Below are 18577 nucleotides of genomic sequence, written 5' to 3' on the forward strand. Positions count from 1 at the left end.
CCTGCCTCAGCCTCCCAAGTAGCTGGGACCAAAGGCACCCGCCACCACGCCCAGCTAATTTTTTGTATTTTTAGTAGAGATGGGGTTTCACCATGTTAGCCAGGATGGTCTCGAACTCCTGACCTCTCATGATCCACCCGCCTCGGCCTCCCAAAGTGCTGGGATTATAGGCGTAAGCTACTGCGCCCAGCCTGATTTTAATATAATTTATTTTATTGTAAGTTTATATAATTTAATTGTTAATATGACTGTGTTTAACAAATGGCTCACAGATTTTTGATACATTTTTGAAAATATATCTGTCAAATATTGTCAGCCAGTTTCAGTGCATGACTGCCTGTGGTATCATTTAACATGTCCCTCTATCCTTTATATTTCCTGAAAACTGTAGTTAAATCTGAAGGTTTGCTAGATGCAGATTAGATAGATAGATAGACAGACAGATGCATGGATACTTCAGAAGTGGTGCACTGTTGCCTCACACATCAAGATGAAGTCATGTTTTGAGGGTTTGTGAGGTATGAAAGACTTCTTCCCTCAAAACAAACTCATCCCCCATGACAATAAATAAGATGAATATAAACAAAATGAAAAAGGAGTAAACCATGAGGGAAAAGAGAAAAGAACAGGAGTTGTCAGGAACAGAATTTGGGATGGTGGAAAGAAAATGAGGAAGGGGTAACAATTTAGTTGGCCAGTGAAGGCCGAAACCTCAGCTGGCTAGTGGGGAAAGAGAATGTAAGCTGTGAAGAAAGTTGTTTGATGCCACGAACTCTCAAAAGGAAGAGGAACTGCAAGAACGGTCTGTCACTAAGATGAAAGTGGGAGTGGATGTAGGGCTGGAAGTCAAAAAGTAGTTGGAAGTCCGAGAATGCCCTTCCTAATCCTGTGCAGCAACATATTTCCTGAAGAGTAGACCAAAGATTCTATGTTGTGAGGTACCAGGCATCACTGACACCAGAGCTTCTACTAAAAATGTGGTGAGAGAGGAGGGATAAGTGAAAATCTTTACACTGAATAGTGAGATTCTCCCAGCCACCTTCCCCGACTCAGCTCCACATTGCTACCATCCAGGCTTATATCCTTCCAGGTAGAAAAAAGGAATATTAGGCCAGGCACGATGGCTCATGCCTGTAATCCCAGCACTTTGGGAGGCTGAGGCGGGGGGATCACGAGGTCAGGAGATCAAGACCATCCTGGGTAACATGGTGAATCCCCATCTCTACTAAAAATACAAAAAAAATTAGCCAGGCGTGGTGGCGGGCGCCTGTAGTCCCAGCTACTTGGGAGGCTGAGGTGGGAGAATGGCATGAATCCAGGAGGCAGAGCTTGCAGTGAGCCGAGATCACGCCACTACACTCCAGCCTGGGCAACAGAGTGAGACTCTGTGTCAAAAAAAAAAAAAAAAAAAGGAATATTACTCTCTGGAAAAACGGACTGTCCAAGAGAAAATGACAGGTATCTCTTAGTGATAAAGTGCACTATGTTCATCCTACAGGGCAGCCCACCCTTTGACAAACTCTGACCATGTGCCTTGAGCCTGCTTCTAATTAGTGCCTGATATGGTATGGCTGTATCCCCAACCAAATCTCATCTTGAACTGTAGTTCCCACAATTCCCTCATGTCATGTGAGGGACTCGGTGGGAGGTAATTGAATCACCGGGGTGGGTCTTTCCCATTCTCATAATAGTGAATAAGTTTCGCAAGATCTGATGGTTTTATAAAGAGGAGTTCCCCTGCACAAGCTCTCTCTTGTCTACTGCCATGTAAGACATGCCTGTTGCCTTCTGCCAAATTACCCAGTCTCAGGTATGTCTTTATCTGCAGTGCGACAACAAACTAATACAGTTCCTTATGTTTTCCTGTGTTTGTAAAAATAATCAGCCAAAGGTCATCAGTTTGTTTGAGGGAAACTTCTCACATTAAAGCCAGTCACCAAAATGGAAATAAGGCACTCAAAGGAAACAGACATTGGCAGAAGAAAATTTAAAAGAAAAATGAAACACCTACATCTGTAATAAAAGCCTCAGAAATATTCACAAAACAGCAAGAGAAGATTATAAAAAGCAAAAAGACCTGAACATGTAGAACACAACTGTATATATATGTATATATAGATATATATAGTATAAATTTAAAAAATCAACAGAGAAGTTGGAAGATAATGATAAATTTATAGTCAAGAAAGTATAAGAAGACAAAGTAAAGAAAAAAGAGGAAAATATAGAAAATTAGAGACTAGGAAGTCTAACAAGGAAATCATTCCTATATGAGTAATAGGAATTTCAGAAAGAGAAAACAGAATTTGGAGGAGGGGAAATTACCAAAAAATTGAGAAAATATCTCAGTATTTAAAGACATGAGTTTGTAGGTTAAAAGGGCTCATGGATTGTCCAGTACAATGAAAAACAACTACTTTTGCCCAAGTTCATCTCTGAAATTTCATACTCCTAAGAATAGAAGGAAATTCTGGAAACTTCCAGATAGAAAGAAACAGGCCAAAGAATAAAAAACAAAACAAACAACAACAAAAAAGGTAAAATAAACAGGAATAGGAAAATGGGTTCAGATTTCTCAACAGCAACACAGAAAACAATGGAGCACAGTCTTCAAAATTTTGAAGGGAAATGCTTTCCAATGCAAAAATCTACCCAACCAAATTCTCAAGCAAGTGTGAGGTTAGAATAATGACACTTTGAATTCTTATGCAAAAATCTCAGAAACCCAACCAAATTCTCAATTAAGTGTGAAGGTAGAATAATGACACTTTGAATTCTTATGCAAAAAATCTCAGAAAGTTTAGTCCCTGTGTATCTTCTCAAGAAGCTATTGGAAGATGTGCTCCATAAAACAAGAAAGAGGAGGATGTGAGATCTAGTTGTATTAGTTCGTTTTCATGATGCTCATAAAGACACACTTGAAACTGGGAACAGAAAGAGGGTTAATTGGACTTACAGTTCTCCATGGCTGGGGAGGCCTCAGAATCATGGCATGAGGTGAAAGGCACTTCTTATATGGCAGCGGCAAGAGAAAAATGAGGAAGAAGCAAAAGTGGAAACACCTGATAAACCCATCAGATCTTGTGAGACTTATTCACTATCACCAGAATAGCACAGGAAAGACCGGCCCCCATGATTCAATTACTCCTACCCCACCTCCCCCCCCGCCCCCCCCATCCTAGCTCTCTCCCACAACACGTGGGAATTCTGGGAGATACAATTCAAGTTGAGATTTGGGTGGGGACACAGCCAAACCATATCATTCCACCCCTGGCCCCTCCAAATCTCACGTCCTCACATTTCAAAACCAATCATGCCTTCTCAACAGTCCCTCAAAGTCTTAACTCATTTCAACATTAGCCCAAAAGTCCACAGTTCAAAGTTTCATCTGAGACAAGGCAAGTGCCTTCTGCCTATGAGCCTGTAATATCAAAAGCAAGCTAGTTACTTTCTAGATAATGATTACCTCCAGGGTAAACAAGAGGTTTACAACAAATAAAATATCATAATGTCCCAAACAGAATAAACATCAAGAAATAGCATATAGGTGTTGTATTAGTCTGTTCTTGCATTGCTATAGATACCTGAAACTGCTCACTTGTAAGAAAAAGAGGTTGAATTGGCTCACAGTTCTGCAGGCTGTAGGAAGCATAGTGGCTTCTGCATCTGGAGAGGCTTCAGGAAGTTTCCAAATGTGGTGGAAGACAAAGGGTGAGCAATGGGTCTTACACGGTGGCAGCAGGGAGCAAGAGAGAGAGGGAGGAGGTGCTACACACTTTTTTTTTTTTTTGAGACAGAGTCTCACTCTGTCACCAAGCTGGAGTGCAGTGGTGAGATCTCAGCTCACTGCAACTTCCACCTCCCAGGTTCAAGCGATTCTCCTGCCTCAGCCTCCCCAATACCTGGGACTACAGGCGCATGCCACCACGCCCAGCTAATTTTTGTATTTTTAGTAGAGATGGGGTTTCACCACGTTGGCCAGGTTGGTCTCGATCCGTGATTCCCAACTCCCCCCACCCCACCAGCCTCCCAAACTGCTGTGATTACAGGTGTGAGCCACGGCGCCCTGCCAGTGCTACATAGTTTAAAACAACCAGATCTCACTTACTATCATGAGAATAGCACCAAGGGGATGGTGCTAGACTATTCATGAGAAACCCACCTCCATGATCAAATCACCTCCCACCAGGCCCCACCTCCAACGTTGGGGATTACAATTTAACATTAGATTTGGTGGGACAAGCCATACTAGGGATGCATGAAAGGAAAATCTTGGGGCCCCCAAATTACTAAGCTAAAGGGAAAAGTCAGGCTGGGAACTGCTCAGGGCAAACCTGCCTCCCATTCTATTCAAAGTCATTCAGCTGCTCACTGAGATATACGCATATTCTGATGGCCTCCTTTGGAAAGGCTTATCAGAAACTCAAAAGAAGGCAACCATTTGTCTCTCACCTACCTGTGACCTGGAAGCCCCCTCCGTGCTTCGAGTTGTCCCCGCCTTTCTGGACAGAACCAATGTACTTCTTACATATATTGATTGTTATCTCATGTCTCCCTAAAATGTATAAAACCAAGCTGTGCCCTGACCACCTTGGGCACATTTTGTCAGGACTTCCCGAGGCTGTGTCATGGACACCCGTCCTCAACCTTGGTAAAATAAACTTTCTAAATTAATTGAGACCTGTCTCAAAATTTGGGGGTTCACACATGTTATTTAGAAATATGGAAGTAAACACAGGAACAAAACTTGAAAGAATTAAAAATGCTTACCTCTGGAAAGTGGATTTAACTTAAGGAGGAACTGAACAGGAGAATGCGGATTTTGGTTACACAAAAAAAGAGATTCAAATAAAACAGTACAGAACACCTGTTCTGTCCTCCCTTGTGTTTATCAAGTGCTTGCCAGGCACTCAAAGTTCATTGCTGTCATTATTGTAAGAATTGAGGACTTGGGCCTCCACGTGGTATTCTATTAATACTGGCTTTTTTTTTTTTTGAGACAGAGTCTCGCTCTGTTGCCCAGACTGGAGTGCAGTGGCGCGATCTCGACTCACTGCAAGCTCCGCCTCCTGGGTTCACGCCATTCTCTGGCCTCAGCCTCCCGAGTAGCTGGGACTACAGGCACTCGCCACTGCGCCCGGCTAATTTTTTGTATTTTTAGTAGAGACGGGGTTTCACCGTGTTAGCCAGGATGGTCTCGATCTCCTGACCTCGTGATCCATCCGCCTCGGCCTCCCAAAGTGCTGGGATTACAGGCATGAGCCACCGCGCCCGGCCAATACTGGCTCTCTTCAAACTGAACATCTCCAGGATTTTGCATCTATCAGGAAGGGAGATTGTGACCTCCGACAAGTTACAGTCGGCGGTAGGTATCCACGGAGAATTGGTTCCAGGACCCCCCTGGATACCAAAATCCACAGATGCTCAAGGCCCTTATATTAAATGGTGTAGTATACAGTATTTGCACATCCTCTCCTACAATTCACATCATCTCCAGATTCCTTATAATATCAAGTACTATGTAATTGTTACATAGTAGTTGTTACATTGTATTATTTAGGGAATGATGACAAGGAAAAAAAGTCCGTACATGTTCAGTACAGATGCAAGCATTCTTTTTTTCCTCAAATATTTCTCATCCGTGGTTAGCTGAATTTGGATGATGAATCCGCAAATCTGGAGGGCCGAACATGCTTAACTTCCCTGAGTTTATCCATTGCTAAAGCGAGAATAATTACAAACTTAGCTAGGAAGGGTGTTGCGGAAAGTAATGAATATTATACTAGCAAAGTGCTTGGCACGTTGTTGTGGTTATTATTTCCTGAAAACAAACAAAAACCACTTATTGGTTGGTGTGAAAGAGGGCATCTGTCAAAGCTGTCGTCCTTTGGAGCCAGAAAAATATTTCTTCTAATGATGACTCACCTCTCCTCACCTCTCCTTCAACCTCGCCGCTTCTTTGGGGCTCCCTCCCCGAGGACACCGGTCAAGATTAGCCTGGGCCACAGTGCACTGGTCCTGTTCTGGGTGATGTTCCAAGCTCACTCTTTTTTTTGTTTTATTTATTTATTAATTTTTTTTTAGACAGAGTCTCACTCTGTCGCCCAGGGCTGGAGTGCAGTGGTGCAATCACTGCTCGCTGCAACCTCGATCCCCTGCGGTCAAGCCTCCTCCCATCTCAGCCTCGCAGGTAGCTGAGACTACAGGTGCTCACCACCAGGACCAGCTAAGTTTTGTATTTTTTTGTGGAGAAGAGGTTTCTCACCTATATGTTACTTAGGTTTGTCTCGAACTCCTAGACTCAAGCGATCCGCCCGCCTTGGCCTCTCAAAGTGCTGGGATTACAGGCAAGAGCCGCCGCGCCCCGCCCCACGCTCAGTCTTGAAATAGTCTGGAACGGGAAACGGAAAACAGCGAGGTGTCCGAGCGATAGTTCCGCCCTCCATCAGTTTGCGGAACCGCCTTAGTAGAAGGGGAGAAGGTGAGTGGAGGAGGCACAGGTCTGGAGGGACCAAAGTTCCCCAATGGCGGCTCGGGGGTGCGCGGCATCGCGGCTGCTCCAGCTGCTGCTGCAGCTTCTGCTTCTACTGCTGCTGCTGGCGGCGGGCGAGGCGCGCCCGCGGTGGCGCGGGGAGGGCACCAGCGCACAGTTGCGGGACATCTTCCTGGGCCGCTGCGCCGAGTACCGCGCACTGCTGAGTCCCGAGCAGCGGTGAGGCAGTCGGCCGGCCGGGTGGAAGGGGAGCGGGGAAGAGGCAACGGTGGGGAGGGCCTGGGGACGGGAAAACTGGAGCTAAAGGTCGGGGTGAGGGGGCAGTGAGAGAGGCCTTGAGGGGAGAGGTGAGCGTGGAGACAACGATGGTCCTGAACGATGGGGGCGAGTGAGGAGGGGGCTGTGAAGTGTGTCTGCAGGTGAGGGGTGCGCTGTGCGGGGTCTAGAGATGAGTGTGTGTGTGTGTGTGTGTGTGTGCGCGCGCGCACACACACTCTAGAGGTGAGGGGTATGTGCGTGTGTTCTAGAGGGGAGGGGTGTGTGTGTGTGTGTGCTCTAGAGGTGGGAGGTGTGTGTGTGTGTGTGTACTCTAGAGGTTGATGTGTGTGTTGTGTGTGCTCTAGAGGTGAGGGATGTGTGTGTGTGTGCTCTAGAGGATGTGTGTGTGTGTGTGTACTCTAGAGGTTGATGTGTGTGTTGTGTGTGCTCTAGAGGTGAGGGATGTGTGTGTGTGTGCTCTAGAGGATGTGTGTGTGTGTGTGTGCTGTAGAGGTGAGGGGGGTGTGTGTGTGCTCTAGAGGTGAGGGGTGTGTGTGTGCTCTAGAGGTGAGGGGTGTGTGTGTGTGTGCTCTAGAGGTGAGGGGTGTGTGTGTGTGCTCTAGAGGTGAGGGGGGTGTGTGTGTGTGCTCTAGAGGTGAGGGGTGTGTGTGTGTTCCAGAGGTGAGGTGTGTGTGTGTGTTCTAGAGGTGAGGGGTGTATGTGTATCTAGAGGTGAGGAGAGTGTGTGTGTTCTAGAGATGAGGTGTGTGTGTGTGGTGTGTGTTCTAGAGGTGAGGGGTGTGTGTTTGTTCTAGAGGTGAGGGGGGTGTGTGTGTGTAGTCTAGAGGTGACAGATGTGTGTGTGTGGTCTAGAGGTGAGGGATGTGTGTGTGTGTAGTCTAGAGGTGAGGGATGTGTGTGTGTGTGGTCTAGAGGTGAGGGATGTGTGTGTGTGTGGTCTAGAGGTGAGGGGGGTGTGTGTGTGTAGTCTAGAGGTGACAGATGTGTGTGTGTGTGGTCTAGAGGTGAGGGATGTGTGTGTGGTCTAGAGGTGAGGGGGGTGTGTGTGTGGTCTAGAGGTGAGGGATGTGTGTGTGGTCTAGAGGCGAGAGGTGTGTGTGTGTGTGTGTGCGAGTGTGAAGGAGGGTAGAGAGGTATCCCTCTAGAAGTGAGGGGGGGGTGGTAGAGGCGAACTGCGTAACAGCCCATTGCCACCCAGCAGATGTTTAGTCTGAACGCTCAGAACCCAGAATGTGGTCTTAGGTTGGAATTCCTTGAGTCCAGTCCTCCCGGAATTCAAATTTCAGATCCCCTAAATCTGGAGGATTTCTGAAGTTTGGGTCTTTCTTGCCAGCGCTGCATTTCTTACTGATTTTTGTTCCTTCTGTGGCCCCCCTTTTCTTATGTTTGTGATGTCTCTTTCTTGTGCTGATCGTTTTTATTGTCGCACATTTCAGGCAAATAAAAAACAGCAGAGAACCACCTGTGTTACCCACCACCCAGTATGAGAAACAGAAAGTTACAAATGCTATGGGAAATATTTTTTGAAAACTAGCATGGACCTCAAGAGGGGCTTGCACTGGAGGGTGCACCTGCTTTGCCAGAGGTAGAAGCCTTTTGCAGCATTGGGCCTCCCTCCTAACATTACGCATCCTGCTGGCTGGCCTGGCCTCACCTGGTCCCCGAGCTCCACAGTGGACCTGGGCAATGAGACTGGCCCCACCGTTAGGTCTACATGAAGAGGCACCTGCTGTATAGTTGACTGAATTAGTCACCTCCTGCTCAGTGCCATTTCTGCTTGTCTCTGTGAGCCTGGGGCAAGGCTGTTTTCCTTAGCTCTGAGAAATCTGTGCAGTGCCTTCAGAAAGGCAATTCCAGTGTCAGATTTCTGAATCTGTCACCTAAGCCATGACAATTTGTTGTCTTTTTTGTAAGCCTACTTCTGCAGTTACTATATGAAAAATCTCTTGTAAAGCTCTTAGACAAATGGACATACTTCACAACACATTATGACGTGCACGTGTGTGTTCTTCCCAACTTGTACTTTTGCGCAGGAACAAGAACTGCACAGCCATCTGGGAAGCCTTTAAAGTGGCACTGGACAAGGATCCCTGCTCCGTGCTTCCCTCGGACTATGACCTTTTTATTAACTTGTCCAGGCACTCTATTCCCAGAGATAAGGTAACACTACAACCATCTTGGGTAAAACTGTGTTCTCTGTCTCTACAGAAATGGATGGTGCATGGGCCAGGTTGACATTAGCTGTCCCCTGCATCCTGCAATATCACAGAAACATCAGGCAGCACACATAATGTGTGTGCTGAGCTCTCTGTGGGAAGCTAGCTTTGTTTCTGTATTAGTCCGTTGTCACATTGCTATAAAGAAATGCTGAGACTGGGTAATTTATAAAGAAAAGAGGTTTAATTCGTTCACGGTTCCACAGGCTGTACAGGAAGAATGGCAACGTCTACTTCCGGGAGGCCTCCGGGAGCTTTTACTCCTGCAGAAGGCAAAGTGGGAGCAGGTGTCTTACATGGCAGGAGCAGGACCAAGGGCAGAGGGAGGTGCCACAGGCTTATAAACAACTGGATCTTCTGAGAACTCCCTCAGGAGAACAGCAGCAAAGGGGGAAATCCGCCTCCATAATCTCATCACCTCACACCCGGCGCCACCTCCAACATAGGGGATTACAATTTTACAAGAGACACAAATCCAAATCATATCAGTTTCCAACAGTGATTCTAGATCTCCAGCTGGTTGTGGGCAGAAGAAAATTTCCTAAGTTAGCAAGTTAGTGTGAGAAGCAACACGAGGACATCAGGACATGACCATACCTGTCACACTGGGCTTCCACATCTGGCCAGTTCTAAATAACCTTCATCCTAACTGGCCCAATAGCCTGAACCTTGAGTAATTCAGAAAACTCTCAATCTCAGTATCCTCCCGGGAGACCAGTCTCTCCATTTAATGGGTCTTAAGATTATATTTATTTAATGCCAGTTTATTTAAGAAAACCACATATCTATATTCTGTCTACAGTCTCAGGTCTAATAAAATGAAAATAAATGAGAAAATTTCCATAAAACTCTTGCTTAAAACAATACCTCAAGTTTAAGGAATGCTAGACACCATTTTTGTTTCTGTGACATAAACATTCTTAACCTGATTTTTTCCATTGTGTAAATGGAACTGTGAGGTTCAAAGATAGAATAGACTGAAAACATGATTTTTGAGTATATGCTGTTTTTTGAACCTTGCTGCCTTCCTGTCACTAAAAGTGGGGAAGCTGACTTTTTAACCTTCTGTTTCATAGATTCGGTGCTAGTTGATGAACTCAGTAAATACTTCCTGGGCTGTTTGTTTGCCAGTCATTGGTGCTAAGAGTTAAGGATGTAACAGTGAAAAACAGCCCCCACCCTTGGGGACCTTCTAGTCTAAATATAAACTGATTGGGCTACTGAGGGTCAGATGAAATAGTGACTGGGGGATTTGTGTTATTGTTATATGAGAACATTGTAGTGGAAACGATAAAGTATAATATAAAAGCAATGTGTTTTTGAGGCACTTGACACTTTAGGAAGTGCTTTTTGTGACTGCATATTATCCTGGCCACAGCTGTGGAAGAAGAGAAGGGGCTCATGCTCTGCATGTTCCAGAAGTAGAAACTGAGAAACAGGGAGATTGCATGCCTTGCTCAAGATTACATATCTAATACATGACAGAGCCAAGATTCCAGCCCAGGTCCCTTGATCACTTTTAATGTAGGGGATCTTACCACATGCACGTATATTTAGTACTAATGAGAAAATATTCCATTAACATTTGCATGATACCCTGGGAATAAAGGGAGGAGAGTTGCTAGCAGCCTTTGAATGAATAAATAAAGACAACGAAAAAGAACTTACAGTTGTTGTGCAGCAGGTCAGAGTTGAAAGAGAACTGGATTGCCCAACTTGCCTTGTTGATATTGTGCCTGAGGAGTCTGTTTTGATTTTGTTTTGTATTTTGATGTTTCATTTGTCTTTCCTTAGGCCCTGTTCTGGGAAAATAGCCACCTCCTTGTTAACAGCTTTGCAGAAAACACCCGTCGATTTATGCCCGTGAGCGATGTTCTGTATGGCAGGGTTGTAGATTTCTTGAGCTGGTGTCGACAGAAAAATGCCTCTGGTAAGACTCCTGCACAAATCACAGGAGACTAAAGAGCTCCTATTTACTATGCATTACCATTTGTGCTAAATGCTTTCATATGCATTTATTTCACTTGATCCTCTCCGAGTCCTCTAAATGGCAAGAATAGTTAATAATAACAATACTAGAGAATACTTAACTTTTGCAGGTGCCAGTCTAAGCATTCTCTCTCTCTCTCTCTCTATATATATATATACACACATATATATGCACACATCTATATCTATATCTATATCTATATCTATATCTATATCTATATCTATATCTATATCTATATATACACACATACTCATTTGATGCCCCAAACAGCCTCATGGGATCCTATCATAATCCCCATTTTGATAAATGAGGAAACTGAGGCACAGCAAGATTAAGAAACCTGCTCAGGGGGCATAGCTAGTAAGCAGCAGACAGTCTGACTCCAGAGCCCATTTTCTCAACTTTGCATAACTCTGCCTTACTATCCTCATTTGTCCAGAGGGGGAAGCTGAGGCTTAGGGAGGTTAAATGACGGGAAGTGGTAAGGCTGGGTCTCAGTCTTGTCCTGATGGATTCTGAAGCTTGTGCTCTTTAACACCACTCCAGGCCGCTGGCAGATATTTCGAGATCCAAGTCACAAGGAAAGTTAGAGTCACAAGAGCTGGCCTGACTGTTCTGCAAACTCTCCTCATTCATCCAACTGTGGTGCTAGGAGCTGGAGACACAGCAGTCCCCATCTTCAGGGAGCTTATAGCCTCATGGGGGGGCATTAGCTTGAGTGATATGGGCTGTAATGCAGGAAAAATGGTGTTCTGAGGAGTAGCAGAGTGAGACACCAGCCTCCACCAGGTCATCAGGGAAGCTTCAGGAGGGAAGCTAGCAAGAAAAGGAGGTGAGGGAGTGTTCCCATCATGAAGACTGGAGATCCTTCCTGGGTATCAGAGTTACTTCAGAAGTTAACCTCATATCAGGTCGGGCATAGTGGCTCACGCCTGTAATCCCAGCACTTTGGGAGGCCGAGGTGGGTGGATCATATGAGGTCATGAGTTCGAGATCAGCCTGGCCAACATGAAGAAATCCCATCTCTACTAAAAATACAAAAAAATTAGCCAGGTGTGGTGGTGCATGCCTGTAATCACAGCTACTCGGGAGACTGAGGCAGGAGAATCCCTCGAACCCTGGAGATGGATGTTGCACTGAGGTGAGATCACACCACTGCACTCCAGCCTGGATGACAGAGTGAGACTCGGCACAAAAAGAAAAAAAAAGAGTTAACCTAATATCAGTTCTGTTTATTTCTCCTCCATTCATTTGTCCATCAAACTAAAATTTATAGGGTCTACTGTGTGCCAGACCCTCATCTTCTAGACAGTAGGAACACAGCAGAGAATAAAAGAGGAAATTAATACCTCATGCTTACATCATAGGAGGGCAGATAAGACAATAACAGGCAAGTGAAATATACAGTCTGCCTTAAGATTATAAGGGCTATGGAGAAAAATAAAACAGGTAATAAGGACAAAAAAGGTTGAGGGTGGAGGGCCGGGGAGAGGAAAGCGTTGCACTTTTACCTAGATGCCAAGGGAAAACCTCACTGATAAGCTGATATTTGAATAAGGACCCGAAGGAGATGAGAAAGAGCATTTTCTGACGGGAGAACAGCAATTGCAGCGGCCCTGAGGTGGGAACGTGTGTGACATATTTAACAGCAAAGAGGACAGTGGGCAAAGAGGAAAGTGCGAGCTATGAGGCTAGGGGAATAAAGGAGGGCCAGGTGGCACAGGATGTTGTCAGGCCTCTGCTTTTCACTGTGAGTGAGATGGGCAGCATTGCAGGTTCCAGGTCAAATGGACACAGCCATTCTTTCAATGGAGAACTTCCAGGAAGCTTTTGTTTGATGATGCTGCAGAGGGTGAGGAGAAGGAGGAGAGGAATGTGATGAAAAACACATAAAGAAAGGGAGAGCCTTCCAGAAAACCACCAGTTATTTCTTCTTCACCTCGCTGCCCTTTTCTATCTATGCCCTCCTATCAGGGCTCTTTGTTTCAGAAAGAAGTGAAGTCCAGCAGTTCAGGTCAGCTAAATAACTGTATGTGTATGTCATGGAATCCTGTGGGGCCAGCAGCAATGGTGATGGGGTTTTTTATTTATTGACCCAGAAAGAGGCATATTTTTAAGCAAAAAATAAATTTACATAACCCTGTGATTGGTATGAGGCTATTCAAATAAAAACACATATACACAATACATCTATGAAAATATACACACAGAAAAAAGTCAAGAAAATAGCAAACCCAAACCACTGACAGCAGCTCTTTTTTATTTATTTATTTATTTATTTTTATTTTAAAATCGTTATTATTTTTTGAGGCAGCATCTCACTCTGCCGCCCAGGCTGTAATGCAGTGGTGTGATCCTAGCTCATTGCAGCCTTGAACTCCTGTGCTCAAGCGATCCTCTTGCCTCACCCTCTTAAGTAGCTGGACTACAGGCACACACTACCGCACTAGGCTGTTTTTAAAATTAGTTTTGTAGACACATGGTCTTGCCATGTTGCCCGGGCTGGTCTTGAACTCCTGACTTCAAATAATCCTCCTGCCTCAGCCTCCCAAAGCACTGGGATTACAGGCATGAGCCACTGTACCTGGCCTTGGTTCTTTTTTTAATTTTAATTTTAATTTTATTTTTGATTAACACATAAAAATTGTATATATTTATGGCATACAATGTGATGTTTTGATACATATGTATATTGTGTAATGATCAAATCAGGGTAATTAGCATATCCATCATCTTAAACATTTACTATTTCTTTGTGGTGAGACATTCAAAATCCTCTCTACTAGTTATTTTGAAATATACAATACACTATTGTTAGCTATAGCCACTCTATTGTGCATTACAGCCCTAGTACTTATTCCTCCTATGTAACTGTAATATTGTTGACCAATCTCTTCCCATCTCCCTTGTCCATTCCCCTCTCCAGCCTCTGGTAGCCACTATTCTACCCCCAACTTCTATGAGATCAGCTTTTGAAGATTCCACTTTCAAGTGAGATCATGCAATATTTGTTTTCCTGTACCTGGCTTATTTCACTGGACATAATGTCCTCCAGGTTCATCCATGTTGTTGCAGATGGCTCAACAGTATTCCATTATGTATATATGACATATTTTTTTTTTTTTGAAACGGAGTCTCTGTCTGTCGCCCAGGCCAGAGTGCAGTGGCAGAATCTCAGCTAACTGCAACCTCTGTCCCCCAGGTTCAAGCGATTCCCCTGCCTCAGCCTCCCGAGTAGCTGGGACTGCAGATGTGTGCCACCAAACCCGGCTAATTTTTGTATTTTTAGTAGAGATGGGGTTTCACCATGTTGGCCAGTCTGGTCTTGAACTCCTGACCTCAGGTAATCCACCCGCCTCGGCTTCCTAAAGTGCTGAGATTACAAGTGTGAGCCACTGTGCCCAATCTATTTTCTTTATCTATTAATCAGTTGATGGACACAGATTGATTCCATATCTTGGCTATTATGAATAACGCCATTAATAGCAGTTCTTGCTAGGAATATGGGTCAACTTGTAGATTACAAATTTTTTTTTCTTTATAGAGTATACGGTAAGCACATCCCACATCCCATTGATCTGCTGAGGCCTTTAATCTGTCGTTAAACATTTTAAAATGTAAAACATTTTAACGTATGTTTTTCGATTATATGAAATTTCTGTTTTCTGGCTAAGCATTATCACTTTCTTAATCTGTTTTTTCCTTGCATTTACTGCTAAGATAATGGCTAACAATTTAATTTTTGGAGACGGCACTTCTCCCAATAAAGCAAAGGGTTTTGTTGTTGTTCGTGAGTTTTTAAACATTGCTTTACTAGTGCTCCAGTAGAGAAATAACCCGGCTAATACGCTGATGCTCAGTGGTCAGCTAGGCTCACTCACTAGCCAGCTATTTAGTTCTCTGCCTTCCTCACATTTGTGATGAGCAAAATGACCAACGTCTTTAGTATCATGGACAAGGTGGTCCCTCACCAGGCTCCTTGTGGATCGAGTGGGAAGAACTGTGGATGTTAAACTTGTACACATTGTACAGAATGGAGGTTAAGTATACATCATGGAACTGGGATATATTGTAAGTTAATTCTTCTCTTAGATAGATAATCTTTGGAATAAAATGTGTTTGTCTACTTACCCCTTAGGACTTGATTACCAATCCTGCCCTACATCAGAAGACTGTGAAAATAATCCTGTGGATTCCTTTTGGAAAAGGGCATCCATCCAGGTAATGCTGGGATGATATCTGAGTGATTGAGCATGTGTGGGACCCATAGAGATGGAACACAGTCATTCAGAGTCTGGGCCCCAGGTCATCACTCAACTTCTGAGCCTCACTTTCCACTTTTACCACATCATGATTCATGCTCTTTGCTATATAAAATTGTGAGAATTTAAGGAAATAATATACTTAATGCAGTGCCTGGCACGGAGGAAACATTCTGTAAATTGTTGGCTATACATGAGGGTTTTAATTAGTCATTATTATTTCCATTATGTCATGGTTATCATTAGTATTTCAAATCAATGATTTTGATTGCTACGTAAAATGGGGCAACTCCTGCTTTATGGAAGACCCTAGGACACTGAAGATCAATTTGTGGGGATCAGAAATGTCTACAAGACTAATATTAATGGGAGAGGACCTGATAGGGGATGGAGGATAAGCTGGAGACACAGAAATGATCCCCTGAAGGTAGATCTGTTTCCCAGAGAATGATGTCACCAGAGTTGATGACAGCTATCAGTAGCTGTAACATGCCAGTGACTACAGCTTACACTCTCTGTCATGAGAATTAGAATAGAGATTACAAATAAAGAGGGTTAAGTTCTTAGTTCAGTGCCTGGCAAAGAGCTGTTGACCATTAAACATTAGCTAGGTTGACCAGGTGGATGTCAGGGCACTTCCACCCACCACTGCCAACCCCCTTTCAGGACTATCCATGTCTTTTTTGGTCCCTTCTTCTTCCCTAGATCCTCAGGTGTCCACTAGGTAGATTGTTAGTCAGGGTGAGAAGGACCTTGGCCAAATCCTCCATGGTGGCTGCAGTTTCTAGCTAAGCAGGGGGTCCCTCCCAGATAAAATATATTCTGTTTATTACTGTGCTCTGCTGCCCACCCCAAGAGAGCACCATTTGCTCCCACTACCTGTAGGTTTCATCTTGAGCACAGACTCCAGTCAGTTGGCAGTGGCTGCCAGAGCCCCTCATTGAGAACTGGGAGGCTACAGAGATGTCATCATCTGAAAGTGGGATCAAACAGTAACTCAGGGGAGATGTCAACATTACATGTAAAGGAACCATGTATTTTACCCAGTGGATCTGCCAGACTTCCAAGTGTGTGCTGCAAACCACCACCTTATACTTCCTCCAATTCTGTAATGGAAATCTAATACTAGTGCCACATTTTTTGAGAACTTGGCATTTGCTATGTAGTCGAAGCATGAGGAGAGGTAGTGTGGTATAGTGATGAGAAGTGGATTTGAACCTTAGCAGATAAGTATTCAATAAATGTTAGCAGTCATTATTTTAAATATTTTCATCTCTTTTTTTTTTTTTTTTTTTTTGAGACGGAGTCTCGCTCTGTCGATCTCAGCTCACTGCAACCTCCGCCTCCCGGGTTCAAGTGATTCTCCTGCCTCGGCCTCCCGAGTAGCTGGGACTACAGGCATGTGGCACCATGCCCAGCTAATTTTTGTATTTTTAGTAGAGACAGGGTTTCACCATATTGGCCAGGATGGTCTCGAACTCCTGACCTCGTGATCCACCCACCTCAGCCTCCCAAAGTGCTAGGATTACAGGTGTGAGCCACTGTCCCTGGCCAAATAGTTTCATCTTTATGACAATTCTATGAGGCAGAGACTTTTAACACCCTTATTTTACAGGTAATAAAGTAAGGTACAGAGAGGTCAAGAAGCTTTACTAGGGTTATGGAACTGAGAAGTGGGGGAGCTGGGATTTGAAAGCAGGCAGGCTGGCTCAAGATCAGACTTTCAACCACAACGTTATACAGCCTCGTTGCGTCAGCGCACTTTTTATTTTTATTTTTATCTTTTTTTTGAGACAGAGTCTGTCTCTGTCACCCAGGCTGGAGTGCAGTGGTACATTCTCAGCTCACTCTAACCTCCGCCTCCTAGGTTCAAGCGATTCTCCCACCTCAGCCTCCCGAGTAGCTGGGACTACCGGTGCGTGTCACCACGCCCAGCTAATTTTTGCATTTTTAGTTGAGACGGGTTTTTGCAACGTTAGCCAGGCTGGTCTCAAACTCCTGACCTCAGGTGATCTGCCCACCTCAGTCTCCCAAAATGCTGAGATTACAGGTGTGAGCCACCGCGCCTGGCTCTGCGCACATTTTTTTTACAAATATTTTTTTCTTTTTGTCAGTGTAATAGCTGCTCATAATAGTGAATGACACATATAGAAAATATAAATTAATCACCTACATTCCTACCACCTAAAGGCAACCCGTTTAGCATAGTGGTGATCAGGTATTGGCATTTAAGAATTTAACTATGACTGTTAGCACTATTTGGAAGCAATCTGGGACATGGATGACATGGAGTATATTGATTGGTATTGAGTATCACTTTGCTAGGGAGTGAACCCAGCCACCTATATGTCAGTGCCACATATTTCACCTCTACACCTCCTTCATTCTAGTATAAACATTTTATGAGGGAAATTACATGCTCCAGTAGTATTTTGAGGTGGAGATTTTGGAATTTCTGTGGACCTGTCTCTCCCTTGGGAATTCCTAGACGTCGGCCCATGTATTTTTTTTTTTTTTTTTTTTTTTTTTTGAGACGGAGTCTCGCTGTGTCGCCCAGGCTGGAGTGCAGTGGCGCGATCTCAGCTCACTGCAAGCTCCGCCTCCTGGATTCACACCATTCTCCTGCCCCAGCCTCTCCGAGTAGCTGGGACTACAGGCGCCCGCCACCACGCCCAGCTAATTTTTTTTGTGTTTTTAGTAGAGACGGGGTTTCACCGTGGTCTCGATCTCCTGACCTCGTGATCCGCCCGCCTCGGCCTCCCAAAGTGCTGGGATTACAAGCGTGAGCCACCGCGCCCAGCCCGGCCCATGTATTTTCAACACAGTAGAGCTCATGCTCCTCCAACGACTGTTGCATTTTGCTTTGAAAGTAAGTACTTCCTATGCTATTGCAAATACTTTGTATACAGACTTTTACTAATGGCTGGTTAAGATTTCAGACTCTTAAGTATGATAGTTTACTTACCATTCCCTTGTTGTTGAGTATTTTGTATTAGTTACAATATTTCAGTATTATGAGGAATTGCTGCACTATACATCTTTGTGCACAATGCTCCTGGTAGTCCTTAGTGCTATTTGCCAAATATTTCTGGCTTGTCTCCTGAGCCCACGATTTGCACTCCCTGCCTCATGAAATTATTTACATGTGACTTACACTGGCCAATCAGTGCGAGCAGGAGTGATGTGTGTGACTTTTGGGTGGAAGCCTTTACGAAGTGGTCCACGATTTGTCACTGTCTCCTCCCTTTCCTGGCAATCAGAGATTTTGCAGATGTGTCCCAGAATGAGGACACTTGGAACAAAACGCCAGTGGACCTGTGATAAACACGTAGTGTGA

At 44.5% G+C, this 18577-nt stretch overlaps 1 protein-coding gene across 2 annotated transcripts in view; it reads left to right on the forward strand.

Moving 5' to 3' along the window:
• Positions 1 to 5156: 5156 nt before the first annotated feature.
• Positions 5157 to 18577, forward strand: part of BST1 (bone marrow stromal cell antigen 1) — a 31809-nt gene continuing 18388 nt past the window's right edge. The window contains exons 1-5 of one of the 2 annotated variants that reach the window (XM_055246517.2): positions 5157 to 6206; positions 6300 to 6712; positions 8806 to 8932; positions 10783 to 10918; positions 15117 to 15199. In XM_055246517.2, the coding sequence (XP_055102492.1) occupies positions 6525 to 6712; positions 8806 to 8932; positions 10783 to 10918; positions 15117 to 15199 (534 nt within the window). In that variant the 5' untranslated portion in view covers positions 5157 to 6206; positions 6300 to 6524. Of the gene's footprint in view, positions 6207 to 6299; positions 6713 to 8232; positions 8358 to 8805; positions 8933 to 10782; positions 10919 to 15116; positions 15200 to 18577 lie in introns of those variants that run through there. The other variant, XM_055246519.2, reaches the window with a different exon arrangement.

The sequence above is a fragment of the Symphalangus syndactylus genome, chromosome 16 (assembly GCF_028878055.3).
Source record: "Symphalangus syndactylus isolate Jambi chromosome 16, NHGRI_mSymSyn1-v2.1_pri, whole genome shotgun sequence".
NCBI classification, from domain to species: domain Eukaryota; kingdom Metazoa; phylum Chordata; class Mammalia; order Primates; family Hylobatidae; genus Symphalangus; species Symphalangus syndactylus.